Source organism: Mastacembelus armatus, chromosome 6, assembly GCF_900324485.2.
Source record: "Mastacembelus armatus chromosome 6, fMasArm1.2, whole genome shotgun sequence".
In the NCBI taxonomy this organism is placed as follows: domain Eukaryota; kingdom Metazoa; phylum Chordata; class Actinopteri; order Synbranchiformes; family Mastacembelidae; genus Mastacembelus; species Mastacembelus armatus.
Genome location: NC_046638.1, coordinates 24452004 through 24466762, shown reverse-complemented (window position 1 = coordinate 24466762; position 14759 = coordinate 24452004). Strand labels below are relative to the sequence as shown.

Below are 14759 nucleotides of genomic sequence, written 5' to 3'. Positions count from 1 at the left end.
ATATCATTTTTTCTAGAGCCTCACAACCAAGTCCCATGCATACTTTCTTTGGGTTACACCGTTCACTATCTCTAAGCTGGAACCACAACCACTCCTTTGTGTTTCTGCTCAGATCAGTGGATCCCCATGGTGCTTTTCCTTTGTAGTGACTCACTGGTCAGTCGCCCTGCACTCCCACACACACTCAACCACATGTTTCTCTCTCCCAGGCCCAGCCCAAAGCACTGGCTCTTTTGATCTTGTGTACATTTTGCTCTTCTCTCCTTCTTCATTCCCCTCATCTGGCCCTCCTTCTGGTTCAGCAGAAGATTAAACTTCCATCAGCTCTTCTTCCTGCTATAAACTCCCCTACCAAACTTTTACTTTTTCTGCAACATATTTCAGCAGCTAATTCTGTCTCGCTCCTATTTTTCATGGGGCTATACAAAGGAGACACACTGATCTGAATTGTTATCTCTAGCTGTTTTTCTCTCTATATATTTAATCTGTAAACCTGTTCTCATCTTGTTCCTGCTAACATCCCTCTCCCCTCCTTCATTTCTCTTATTTTCTTCCTCTGTGTATGCTGTCAAGGCTGTCTCGCAGTATAATACACTCTCTTTCTCCTAAATGCTCAGAACATAGTGTAGTTAATAGTTTCATAAGGACTAAACTTATTCGTATACACACATTGTATTTTCAGCTATAAGTCTTTGTCAGTTCACTCTAATTCTGATGCAACTTATTCTCTCCTGTCCTGCTTTGACACTGGGATTTTACAGCTTCTGCTTGGGGCAAGTACACACTGTTCTGTGTCCATGTGCTCTATTACTGCATAAACATGTTTTTCCTCCACATGATTGCATGATTACATTTCAAACAATATTTAGCTAATATGTGCATTGGTATGGTTAGACAAACGGATAGAGGAGGGTTCATTTATAGACTTATGGATGGAAGGTCACTTTGATCAAACAATATAATTAGTAGAAAAAACATCTGTTTCAGCATATAACCACCCAACTTCAGGGGATATTTCAATAACTTTGATGTGAGGCCACAAAGCATAAACTGCTAATGACACAGTTAATCCAACAGATGAGATTTTGACGAAGTCTTTCGGTCTCTGTATCTCTCCCTCTCTGCCATAACGAGTCTGTAATGGTGCCATAAAGGCTGTCAGAATATTTACAGGCCTGTTAAAGAAAGGAACACACCATGCCTTGCTGCCACAGGCCACTCCGATAGTGAGTCTGGGACTCTAAACTTCTCTGTACAGCAGTATAGCATTTCACACTGGGGCCAATACCAATACCTTGATCCATTTTACCACTTTCCTGCAGTAGGTGCTTCCTGCAGCCACCCTAATACCCCAGGGTGAATTTCCGGCCAGAGCCATGAGTGATGAACTAATATTTCATCCATGTAGCAGGGAGGCTGTACTTGTTAAATAAATGACCTAATACTGAGGGTGAAGAGATGGTGACAAAGAAGTAAAAAAGAGAAAAGAAATGCGACTGGACATAGAGACACCCTGCTCAGTCTACAGAGACAGTGGGACAATGAATCTGCCTGTTATGTTTTATTGTTTCATCCTGCACCAGATTTCCATGACCCCAAGGAAGCTCAGCACCCAGTAATTGTTTTTGCAGACTGCACCACACGACTCAATATATTTTAAAAGCAATGTCTAAATGTCTTCATTTTAAGAGACTAGTGAATGATGGCCATTGATGCCTGTCATGTCATTTATGAGATAAGGATTACCAGACAGATTTTTAAATGAAAGCCAGGGGCAGGGCAGGCAGAGCACAGAGTGGAAGGAATTTTATTACTGCCTATATTTACATATGGCATGCCAATGTTGTCATCCCCTACCGATCATTTTAGGCTCTGTGTTTCTATAAAGTGCACTTGATCTAATGGCAGCGTAGTAGCTTATCGGCATATTTTCCATGGAACAGTATAACAGCTGATGAATGAGTTTTTGTCTTTCCTACTTTCTCCTCTTTTCATCCCTGTCTCCATGGGGTCACAACAGGGCAAGGAGGCAAGTATTTTTCAATCAGTTATTCTCTCATGTCTCCACCCACAGCACCTCTATCCACACTCTCCACCTTGCTCCATCACCTCCATTCTGTCCACACACACACAAAGTGTCTGTGCATGTGTGTAGGCATATCTGCAGCCTTTAACTAGAGTATGTGCACAATGCCCACCAGCATGTCATAAGATCTGATACAGCCATCCACTTGCAGAGTCTATCTGTATTCATGAAATCAGATCAGTACTTTTCACAAATACAGACAATATGCCCTTAATCTACCTAATGTGATACTGTGATAATATATAGTAGGATACATATGAAGAGCCTAAACCAAATCTTATGTTTTTAAAAAGCTATGGAGACAATACAACTGGAGAGGTTCGATGAGTTTGGTTACACCTACATCGCTCCTAGGTGAGTGATCCTCTTAGTACTGTCCGATACATTTTCACTGTATGGGAACAAATGAGGCTTTAAGATTGAAACTGATCAGCACTGTTTCTCCAGGGAGTACTGCAAAGAGCTGAACCTGTCACTCAACAATACCGAGTTTCTCCACAACTTCAACCAGTACATTGATAAAAACACCCCTGATGCATGTGAGTCATGCATCTTTTCAGTTGGCACATTGGTTGTGGTGTCAGTTTTCCGCACCGTTTGTGTTCATATAAGTATCAACATCCCCCTGTCCCACAAAACAGCACCTAATCAATAAAAGCCTGCAGTATTCTGATGTGTGCAGTAATGACTGTAAGTCTGTCTTGATATTTTTTACTGTTAGTCGCAATGGGAGTTTCCACTCTGATCTCATGATGGTCAGCACTTGAAGGTCAGAGTATGACTTTGGTTATTAGATTGGCATCGTCTGAGCAGGCTGACATCAGCTTCCTAGAAGCCTGATGCTGTCATGCTACACAGTGACTCATGTTGTTTGATTTGTCATTATCTAATGGATCTCACCCCTTGTGTGCCATACCACCATTATGGAGCTAATGGATTTAGGTGTCCTTGATCCATTTTAACCCAAAGTCAGGACTGGGGTCTCCTGGAGATTAATTCTTAAGTGTATGAACGTAAGATCTCCTGGTGTGCTGCTGTTTGTACAACATGTTGAGTTGAACATGATTTATAATGGCACTCAGGAGATGCTGTGTGGAAACTGTGTGGATACTTGCTCAAACAACTTCACATGATTTCAAAAGTACTTTTCTGACTACAGGGTTTAAACTTAGTACCTTAAGATCACCTCCCCCCTAAGCCACAACAACCAATCCTTCACAAAGCACTTCCTGCTGTCTGAATGTCTAATGGTCACTCAGAGATGACCTACAAAAACATGTCCCCCTGGATGATTTGCTGACAAGTGCCATAAGATAAATTTTTCCCCTTCATTTATCCAGGGAGAGGATTTGGCTGAACACACCTGCTCTTTTTCAGCCCGAGTTTCACCTTCATACACTTAATCACCAGTTTTCCCTGCATTCCCACAGTCAGTGAACAGATCTAATGCCTCTAATTCTTCTACAAGCCAAAAGCATATGATTTGTAAACAACTGTGTGTCATTGCTTCTATTATCATATTTCTGTACTAAGCATTGTACTGTTGTAATGGGCACAATATTTAAAATGGTCCTTAAGGTAACGCGTCCCTTGTGAGTCGATTAATCCTGGATGCAGGCCTGACAGCCGAACTGGTTAGACTGTGGAATGAGCAGACAGAGTGAGTGCCAAACCTTCAGTCTTCTTCTTTAACTTGTAGATTCAATATGTCTTTAAAAAATAAGTTGGAGATCCATGTTGCATGTGTACACCATTGCTCTGTGCTACCATAACTGATGCTTATTTCACACTCAATTTACTTACTGACTGAGCCAGAGTTTTGTTTCTTTTCCTTTCTACTCTGGGTGATCTGATCCTGTCTAACTATGGAAACATGACCAAAACAAAGAACAAAATGTATATCACACCCAACCATACTCAGCTCTGCCACACATGCTGTGTGAAGAAAATAAAATAATTACACCATGGTGTTTCCTTTCCTGGGGTGCCCTCGTCTGTAATAATGCGAATGCTCAGTCTGCAGAGTATCTGTTTAACATTAAGACATACAGAGACAAGTGACTGTGGAAAAAATTAAGAAATGTGTGTAGCTTGTTCACAAACACTTTTTCCTGTAATTAAAAGTGTGATTGACTTTGATGTCTGATCGGTTGTTTCCATGTTCTCAGGGATGGGATAGTGGCCAAGTTTGTAGCCACAGATGGAGGAATCACGAGAGTCTATCCAAGAAGGTACTCTCCCTGCTCTCCCCACAGTTTCACTCATGGCATTAACTCTGGGATTGTGAAACAGCATCAGGCTTTGCCCAAAACTCTGGTGGTGTAAATGTGTGAGAAGAAAATGGATTCCGACTCTGAGCACTTTTGGCTGCTTTGCTCACCTGCTCCACTGGGTTATTTTCCAAAACATGGCAGATTAGACAGTTTGAGCTGGGTCAAATTCAAAGAGCCAGCGGCCAAATGCTGCTTGTTTTACTCTGTTTCCTCACTGCCACTTTTTTCTGAACTACATGTCAGAATATAACAATGTAACTGAAGCTGAATGCACATTCCTACTGCCTACAAAATATGAAATACAGTCACTTATTGCTTTTACTGCATCATGTCCTTGTCATATATCTATCACTCCTGGTGTGACTCTTGACTGTGGATGAGGCACATTGTTCAGACAGATGCATGTAGTGGTCCATGTATAACATTTCGTGACTCTATTCATTCTTTCAGTGCTGGGGAAGAGTGGATTGAGAGTCCTGAGACATATGAGTCCAGCTTCTACAAGAGGACCCTGGACAATGAAATTTATATTTTCACAGCTCCATCTTTCAACAGTAGGTTTTCTGAAAGGTACAAATATATGTATGTGTGTACACTTTTCTATGCATGGAGATCTTCAGTGTGGTCTGGCACTGAGCCTATCCTGCTCTCTGCTTTTGGATGTCATGCCCAGCCCTACTGGCAAAGATCACTCTCAGGCCTCTGATATCGCTCTCTTTATCCTTCTCCTTTTCCCGCTGTGTCTTTCAGTGCTCATTCCCTCCCTCTATACCTCCACTGATCTCTCTAACAGACATAAGGGCAGGCAAATATCAGTGTAATGGAGCCATGCTTACAGCTACACTTGACTGGATTAACACATGTACGAGCTTCACAGACTCCACTCCAATCTTATAAATTACAAACAGCTAAAATGCATGGAATTTCCCACAGTGGATAATGATTATTCCCATTTTAACTGTGGTTCACATTCTGTCCGCGCACCAGATTTCAGTAAAATTGCGGCGATTACTGTTTCTCCTCCCTTGTGTATCCTCCTCTCAATTGCAGCAGAGGGCAGGGAGCCTGTTTCTGACTCAGGTATTCTAGTGAGCAAAGCAGTGGACCTCACCATTGATGAAGTCACACTCAAACCAGCGGGTCAGTCTTGCTAATATCAGATTAATTACAACACAAATGAAAAGACTGTTCACCAAAGATGGACCTCTGTCTGCTCTATGGTTTGTTCTGTAGTGGTGGGAGTGAAACTCAACGTCTCATTCTGGATGAACAGTTTCATGAATGCTACTATGAAACAGAATGTAAGTTTATTATTATTGTATACACCGACACATTCAACTGTTGGTGTACAGTAGTAATTTCTTGTTTGGCTCACTGTTTATCTTTCAGTGCAAGGATGAGATTTGTGGCTGTCTGAGGAATGACAAGGTACAGAAATTAATAAAGAAATGTGTAATGTGTCGCAGTTTTATCTGAGTGTGTTTTTGCTTTAAACATATTGTTCACCTATGATATGAATCTTAAGTTACCTTTCAAGAGAAACCCTCCATGAGAATAGCTTTCCCTAATGTTTTTATGGTTTAAGTTTGATCAGTATCTCTTCTTAAAACAGATGATTTTCAGTTTCCACATTACCACAATTTGAATTGTGCGTTTAGCGTTTTTAATCTTTTTGCCCAACAGCATGTGGACTGTGTGATTCTGGATGATGGAGGATTTCTTCTCATGTCCAATCAGGATGAGTATATCACCCTGGTAAGTGACCATTAGCACTTGTCTTCACCTTATTGTGAGTGTATGTTTAACTTTAACTGTTGCCTCTCTCCAAATAATGAGTCGCTGATAAAACAGTAAATTCTAGTCATATCTAGTCACACAGCCAGATAAGTTCAAATCAAAGACTTTTTCAGCATTAATATTTCCTACTTTGTTTTCTAGCTCTGACTTTTCTTACCTATGTCAATCTAATGCAGTTCAAATAAAGGGCTTGTGACTCAGCTAAGTTATGAAAATGGCCTGGTAGCTCTGAGCTGGTTGAAAGCTCCTGCAGGACAGCAGTACATCCATATCAAAGGGAAGGTTCTGGTGGGCTTTAGTCAGTAATGGAAGCTGTTGTGAAGTGAGTCCCCTGTGTATGCAAGACGTCAGCTCTGCTGTGTTAACTCCACTCCTGCAGGCTGCTATAGGCCCTCTGTGTGTCAATGGGTTTCGAAACATTTCATGTCAGTCATGACAGGACATTTGCTGATCCATTCTAGCATCACAATGTCTGGCATATAGTTCATGGTCTTCAAGCACTTGAGTAAGCACCCTCCGATCTCGTTTTCACGGCTGGTGATAAATATAGGGTCCTTTGGGATCATGCAGAATTTGTGTTTGGCCTTTTGGCCATTGAAGAACAGTAAATATTGTTATCATACTTTTGGAGCCACATGCATTTACGAGTACTCTATAGGCCATTCATCATTATATATTATATGTGCATATCAGCTTATCAAACATTGTCACGCACTTTAAATACTTAGCCAGTTACAATAAGCGTATTCATCCCTGTGAAGGCTGCCACCTGAAAGAAGATCAATAAGCTGATTGCTCATCCATCAGGTTTTCAGATACTGTATTTAGACTGTAAGTGAAACTCTACAATGACCTGGCTTTATTGTCATCATAGCATTATGATGTAAATAAGCCACCTTCATTCTGTTTTTCTTGGACTTAACCTTTAAACTGCTCTCTGGTTTCTGCAAACAAGTCTGACCACTGTCACACAAAACCTGTGGTGACAAACAACAAGAACATACTGCAACATCAACAACAGACAACACAGGAGCACAAAACCTCTCTCCGCCTATTTTAGCTTGATTACAGGGTAAAAAGACCATGCAGGCAGCATGACAGCAATCCATGACATTAGCATGACTGGCTGTAGAGGCAAAGTGTAAAAGTGACAGGGGCTGCAACAAAACAGCCTAATTGGTGTATCTGAACCAGCTGAAGATATATAGCACTGAAAATGCCATAAAATATGTTTTATTTGTACGTCTACTATTTTTTACTGATTGTTTTGTTTTCTGTGTATGTGTGAACTCATCTAGATAGGTCAGTTCTTTGGCGAGGTGGACCCAGTGCTGATGATCAACCTGGTTAACACCTCCCTGTATGCCTTCAACAAGACCTATGACTACCAGTCTGTCTGTGACCCAGAGAAAGACAGCAAAGCTGCAGCAGGACCCCGCTCCATCTACGTGGTCAGATACTCGCTCACACAAGCTCACAGATAATTTGATGTGATTTATTTTTTTAATAATACTGAAAATTCATGACTGAATTGATGTTTTTCCATCTCTACATGCCTTGTTAAGTTTACTCTGCATTACTTTTGATCCCTGTCCGTCTCTAGCCTACAGTTGCAGACTTGCTCAGTATTGGCTGGTGGGCCTCTAGTGCTGCCTGGTGAGTGTACAGATTGTGTGTGATTTGTGTTTTCTACTTTTTGTGATTGCTTGTGAGTGCCTCTAGAGTGGGAGTACATCAGTGCTTTGGGGCAGGAGTTTGTATGGGAGTGGGCTCACATGTTATTGAGGGATGAGGCAGGATGGGTCATTGCAGGACAAGGGCAGTTACACAATATTATACTGCATCACTACCTGCATGACTGGCCAACTTCAGTATAATCAGCTTTTTAAAATAGAATGAGTGATACTTCCCATGGCATTTACATCACCAGTGGCTCTAGCCTTAGGCAGATGTGTGGCTGTTATTAGGCAGCATTTGGTTGCTCAATGTAAATAAGTTAAAGATGGTCTGTTGACTCATACATGTCCTTTTTTTCATTTTTTGTGTCTAGGTCAATACTCCAGCAGCTTTTCCTTGGTCTCATGTTTCCCAACCTTCTAGAAGCAGGTGAGCAGCATAAGCTGTGACTGTGTAAAATATAACTATCAGCCTTATTTAGATTAAAAATATACTATTGGGCTACGTATTTCTCATTTTAAAACACCAGTCGCCTCCTATTTCTTTATTTATTTCATATTTTCTGTATTTAATTGGTCTCCTGTTTTCAGTGGAGTCAGCAGATGAAGACATACCAGATGCCATGTTTAAGGAGAGCTGTATCACAGAGCAGACTCAGTACTTCTTTGACAATGATGAAAGATCCTACGCAGGTGTCCTGGACTGTGGAAACTGTTCCAGGTACGTGCAGGTTTCCTTCATGTTGGTGAATAATTGTAAACACGCTATAATTTCAGTGGTTCATTTGTACTCTGAGTTGTGTTATTAAAGATTCTCCATCTTTTGCTGTATCTTCTTCCTTCTTTCTGTTTATTGGTCTGTGCGGATGGGCCCTGAATAGTGTTACTTTCCTGGCCTCGTCTGTTTTCCAGTCTGATTTCAGGCAGCTGTTTTCTGATGACTTCTGATTAGACTCACATTACCTTGATCTGTCAGCAACCGGAATTGCAGAGGAGGCACAAAAGCTCCTTTATCTGTCTTTCTTCCCTCACTCTCTGACTAAACTTTAAACTCACTATTACACACATTCACGGACCACAGCACATTTATTTTGCTCTAACCTCTTTTTGTGTCAATTTGGGCTGTCTAAGGGGGTTAAATATGACTGTAATTACTCGGCATTACGAGTCCCACGTGTCTGGGACTTTACTCTCCAATGTTAACGACTGCAGACACAAAAATGTTCATGACTACCATAAAAAGCCCAAAAGGATGGCAAGTATGAAGTTGTACTGCACACATCCCTGTATGCGATTGCAATGCATACAGAATAATTGAAATGCTACATGAGGACAGTTGTAGGGGATTTAATATGTCATGTAAATATGAGCTGCATGTTATTTTTACACCACAGTCGTATTGCTTTCCAGGATGTATCGTGCTGAGAAGCTGCCAAACACCAACCTTGTGTTCCTGATCGCTGATGCCAAGGCAACATGTTTGTCATGTGACCCCAGGCCGCTACGACAGGCCGAACAACCCTGTATCCTTTTACTCAGCTCGTACAAATCGAACACTTACATCAAAGTTAAACTGTTCTTTTTACTCTCAGCCTGCCATCCATCACCCGTGTGACACCATAGCTTTAAGATCTGAATACAAAGATACACACCTAAGGATATAGCAGGAGGTCTCCCCTGAATGTTCACGGGTGACCAGTAAACCAGGTGCACAGCATATGAAAGTCGGTCTCACATTACTCCCAGATTGCATTTCTTTGTTTAAATGCATCTTGGCTGCATGCTGCCATCAGGTTGAATTAAGGGTAACAGCAGGGGTGTGTTTGTGTACATGCAGAGGATGTGTGTATTTATAGTGTGCGTTGTGTGTGTGTGTGTGTGTGTGTGTGTGTGTATTCAGGATACGTTTGACTGATGTCTTTTATGTAGCTGCTGGTGTAACAGTAAAGGTGTCATCATCAGAGGTTGCCATGAGGTCAGAATAGGATCCTCTGGTTGCTAATAATAATATTAACACTCAACACACATATGTCATTGGCTTAAAAATAATTTAAATGCCTTCATATAAAAAGTTTTTTTTTTTATTAGGGATACAATAGCAAAAAAAAAAAAAAAATCCATATTATTGCCTGCCCACATAAAGTAGCATGTATGAGTATTCAGAGGAACATTTCTGAATTCTTTTATTTAAATCTCTCTCTAATAGAAGATCAGCAAATATCTGGAATAGATTACAGGACTTCCAGCCAAGGCTGATGAGTTGGAACTGTAAGGATCTTGGCAGGGAAATGAAGTGTCAGCAAATCATATAATTTTTTTGCTGCTAATGTATGCTGCTGACGGTAAATCGTGTTTTCCTCAAAGTGTCTGTTCAGCTGAAGGTCCAGATCCATGCGAGCTGGCTCAGAACCCCAGATACCGCAAAGGGCCGGATGTGTGTTTTGACAACAATGAAAACGTAAGACACAACCACACATGTGGCTTTGTGCGGCGAAAATTGCTGGAAACGACTCTGTTAGTGAGGCTTAACAGTTGTTCCCTGTCTCTGTCAATTTCTGTCTGGTTTTCATCAGAACTGTGTTTTCTGCATGCATTCAAAGAACTGTTGGCCGCCTGCTATTCCAGTCTGATCCATACCTGAGTTTTCTGTCTAGTTCACTATCATTTTTCTACCTATGAAATCTGCATCCAATTATCTCTTCTCCTATCACTCTCTTTTAGTTTTCTTGATTTATGTGATCTTTTCACTTATCATCTGTCCTTTTTGTTTTATGATTTTGCATCCCAATGACTGCTGCTCTTGTCTGGTAGGATGAGCCCTTGTGCCCAATCAGCAGAGGTTCAGCATTGAGCCCCGCACTTCTCTTCTTGTTTCTGATTCTGAGTTCAGGGTTAGTGTCTCTAAAAGCTTAACTGTTTTCTGGCCTGACACACTTTTCCTGAGCTACTGCATTGTGCTTGGCAAGAACAAAAATCAGCAGATCCTAACAGTTAGTTTTAATGTCACATATATATAATATGTATTTTTTATATTAAACAATTCTTATATGAGTCAATCCACCAGCAGCTCTCTCGTATGTACATTTGCTTACATTTATGCATTACTTACATATGTTTGCATATCTTATGTGTCATTTATTGCTTTGGATTTTTTTCATTCACATTAAAATAATTAGAGAAGAAAGCTACCTGAAATAATACCTAAATAATACACTGTCATTAAGAACAGGTGGATTTGGTTCTTTGTTTCATCACTAACAGCATCTTGTACTGAAATTTTACCCCAACAGATGGAGAACAGATTTGATCTTCGTAGTTAAATGTGTGTTCTATTGTAATACCACTATTCAATAATAGCATCACAAAAGTGTGTATAAATATATCTGAGGCCATCATCGTTTTATTTAGCACCCCTAAATGCTTTGTTAACCAAATTTAGTGCAGAAATATGGAAGCAACAACCTTAGACTGGGAAGTCTTTTAAAGTTATGGGGTTTGAAATGCAGCATTAAGCCCTGATACAGTAGCAAGTACAGTTGCAAACAGCTAATGGAAGTTCATGTGTTGAGCTAACTCAGCAAAACAAAAGAGCAGGGTGGATAAATCATGTGTGAGACCATTGCATCATCACTTAACTTTGAAGAGTTTATATATAGTTTATACATCTAAATATTTGGAAAAAATATTTCCCATATTTTTGTGAACACAACCTTTCATTGTGTTGTGGAGGCGTAGATCACACACAGATCACAACAGGCTACTAATTCATGTGTCTGTTTATGTAAGGGGGGCTGGGCTGGGTTGGGAGGCAGAGGGAAGGGGAGGAATGGTTCAATGGCTCAGGAAGTAGATGAACAGAGTAAAAGTAAGCCACGTCCCTTTTCCTCTTTCCATCTGTCCCATTACTTTTGGCTGAGCCGCTCATGGGAATACAGTTTGTGTCCAGGCCAGTCCATTTTGTCACTGAAGTAAACAGAGGAAGCTTCACATGGCTTTCCTGCTCTTTGAGTACAGATGACTCCCACCTCTTTGTCTAGGCCATTGGCATGCACAGATATCCTGAATACTCCCATCAAATACAAAACCACACACTAACACAGCCAGATGCATGTGCACACACACCTGCACAAAAAGCACAGAATGACCATAACTGCGAAAGAGAATTTAAATGTGGAAAAGATTATTGTTTACTTTCTTATGGAGTTAGATGAGAAGACTGATGCCACCCGCTCTGCACACTCGATATTTACATGCTGCCAGCATCCAGCTAGTCTGGCACATACTACCCTGAGAACCACACAGCGTGGCGTGGTTCTTGTAGGAGTTAGGCAAATGTAATATGATGTAATATAATTAGAGTGCTTCTCTAGTGCTGGTAGGTAGAGTTTGTCACATTTAGACCAAGCCAAACGTGCTCACTGGAAGTGTTGAACTAAGCTAACCATATCCTGGGTTAGCCAATTCGAACAGCAGTAATAATCTTTTTGTCTTGTTTTGGGAGATTAAGCAAAAAAGCTACTTTGAAAAATGCAGAATTATGCCTTTAATGTGACAAGTAGGTGTAGATCATTAATAGGCAGGGTATGATAGGACATGATATAATACGGTTGTGATGCTTATTATGGTCTGTAGCAGAAATAGCGATGATGCTCATGATGGTAGTTGAAGTAAAACTGCTGGATATATGATGAGATTCATATACTGACGACTGGTTTGTCCAACAGGAGGATGATTCTGATTGTGGAAGTGGGACCTGCCTGAGCTCATGTCTTTGGCCAATGATCGGGCTTCAAGTGCTGCTGCTTTGGATCATCCCATCTTTACCACACTCATGACTCTTACACACACACTCATATACTGACCGTCATCTCATTTCACAAGAGGCCAGAAGACACTCTGGTTATGCCATACAGGATGTATGCAGATGATGTGCAACAATTTTATTTCTGATGGAGAGAATCAGCAGTTCCATTTTCCAATGCCAAAGGGTGCTCATTCATTTCCTCCTCATCTTTTTCAAAAATAGACACAAACTAACTGTGTCAGCTGCACTCATTTCCATTATAATATAGTCCTTAATGCTCTCCGATGGTGCAAGAGAAGCGTTAACCAAACCCTTTAATTCTGCATCATTTATTCTCTGATTTATTTAGTGGAAGTTAAAGCGTTGTCCCTCTATGCCAACTCAATATCTTTCAAAGACTGTATGTTCACTGACAGCGTTGATTTGTGTAATTGTTAATATTGTTTGTTGCTTATTATATTTATAGCGTATGAATCATTATGCTGTAATAACTGATTTTTCCAGCAACCAGTGCAACTATGAAGAATATCCCTTTTGTTAGTTTTTTTTTATGTACTGTACCTACCTATTTAGCTATTTCTTTGTTTCTGGTTTGTTTTTGCACTCAGAATCATTTCATGACTAGCTAGGTGTTGTATTGTAGCAGCATGTGCTCAGTACAGAGCTAAAGACAACACCAACACTGACACCAAAGCTCCACACAGAACCAAGGACCACAGGTACACACAAACCAGCTACAGAGAATCTGCTGGCCAGTTTATTTTAAGAGATTCCTCAGATGTGGGTGTACATCAGTATTCAAGTTACAGCATTAGCTAGGTAGATATAAGCCTTAGACACCTTGCTGAGAAATACAGTAAGTGAGGTCATAGAGAATCAGAATCTATTAGGATCTTACAATTTCAGATATGTTTGTATTTGGTCTGACAGCTTTGGTTGTCCTCAATTTGATGCATCAAATCCCCAGTGCCTACATAGTAGCACAGCCTGTGTGTTATTTGAATGAAGCGATGCATCAGAATTGTATTCTTACCATGTATGCTTCTGTGCAATATCATTTTCTTCCCTGGTGAAAAATCTAAACCAGACTCGAGCTTGCGTTCCAACACCTAATGTTTATTAGTCCTGTTTCTGTTCCCTTTCTGGATCACCAGACTCAGGAGCCAAGATGACTTTTGAATGAGATCAGCATATCAAAATGACTGTTTCTTTGTTTTTTTGTCGTTGCTGTTTCTCCCTATTATGCTTGTTTCCTGTGTTGCTCTATAAATGCTGTGAAGCAGATACTGAAGGCTCAGTGTCATTGCTGCAATGTCATGGGATGAGCTTGTTTTGTGTTTGAGTGCTGTCTAAGCCCATGGTCAGAATCAGGGCTTGCTGGAGAGAATACAGTTCTACCAGTGATAATTTAGCATAGCTGTACGTTACCACAAAAATCACAAATACGTCTTTTTTTTTTTTTTTTTCTTCATGATTTCAACAATTAAAGATGATTTCTCTCCATCTCGCCTTCATGGTGACCCGCTGGTGTTGAGTGTTCAGGTTATGCCTGTCTATCAAAGTCGCGTATTGACTTGTGTTTTTCCTTGGGGGGGTCCTGTGTCTATGTGCAGGCATGTGAGTGTCCCTCTGATATCTGATTGTGCTTTAATACTGTACATGAATTACTCTTTTGTGGAACTTGACTAGCCTGAATAAATTTTGTATACATTTGTACACTAATACTATTTACTGTAAAAAAGAGAAACTGAAAGAAAAGAAAAATGTTTATAATATGGTGTTGATTATTGTGCAAATATAATATATTCACAATAAAAGTGTTGTATTGTTATGATCTGAGCTCTTTTTTTTTATTCTGTCACATCTGGACGAAGTACACAGAGATAGCTGCTGTATGAAGTGAAAGTACAGCTGATTGTTACTTCATTAAAACGCTCTTCACTTTCTAGTATCATCAAATCATTAAAAACAGGGCTAAAGTGTAAATTATCATCAGGCTGTAATGTTTTGTTTCACTACCTTTTGAAGTCTGCCATACGTCTGATCATACCCAGCGTCACTGACAGGACTGATGCATGTTAGGGTGTGTTTTGTCCCATCCCTAAGGACGCCCACAGAGACAC

The 14759-nt window shown here is 40.4% G+C and overlaps 1 protein-coding gene across 2 annotated transcripts in view; it reads left to right on the top strand.

The window, feature by feature from the left end:
- LOC113133257 (voltage-dependent calcium channel subunit alpha-2/delta-1) overlaps positions 1-14333 on the top strand; it is a 50813-nt gene extending 36480 nt beyond the window's left edge. Inside the window, exons 21-36 of one of the 2 annotated variants that reach the window (XM_026311940.1) lie at positions 2380-2440; positions 2534-2625; positions 3665-3746; positions 4255-4317; positions 4810-4913; positions 5410-5499; positions 5593-5660; positions 5749-5787; positions 6043-6114; positions 7455-7607; positions 7760-7812; positions 8207-8262; positions 8424-8553; positions 9243-9355; positions 10208-10290; positions 12557-14333. In XM_026311940.1, the coding sequence (XP_026167725.1) occupies positions 2380-2440; positions 2534-2625; positions 3665-3746; positions 4255-4317; positions 4810-4913; positions 5410-5499; positions 5593-5660; positions 5749-5787; positions 6043-6114; positions 7455-7607; positions 7760-7812; positions 8207-8262; positions 8424-8553; positions 9243-9355; positions 10208-10290; positions 12557-12667 (1370 nt within the window). In that variant the 3' untranslated portion in view covers positions 12668-14333. Of the gene's footprint in view, positions 1-2379; positions 2441-2533; positions 2626-3664; positions 3747-4254; positions 4318-4809; positions 4914-5409; positions 5500-5592; positions 5661-5748; positions 5788-6042; positions 6115-7454; positions 7647-7759; positions 7813-8206; positions 8263-8423; positions 8554-9242; positions 9356-10207; positions 10291-12556 lie in introns of those variants that run through there. The other variant, XM_026311941.1, reaches the window with a different exon arrangement.
- The last annotated feature ends 426 nt before the right edge of the window (positions 14334-14759 follow it).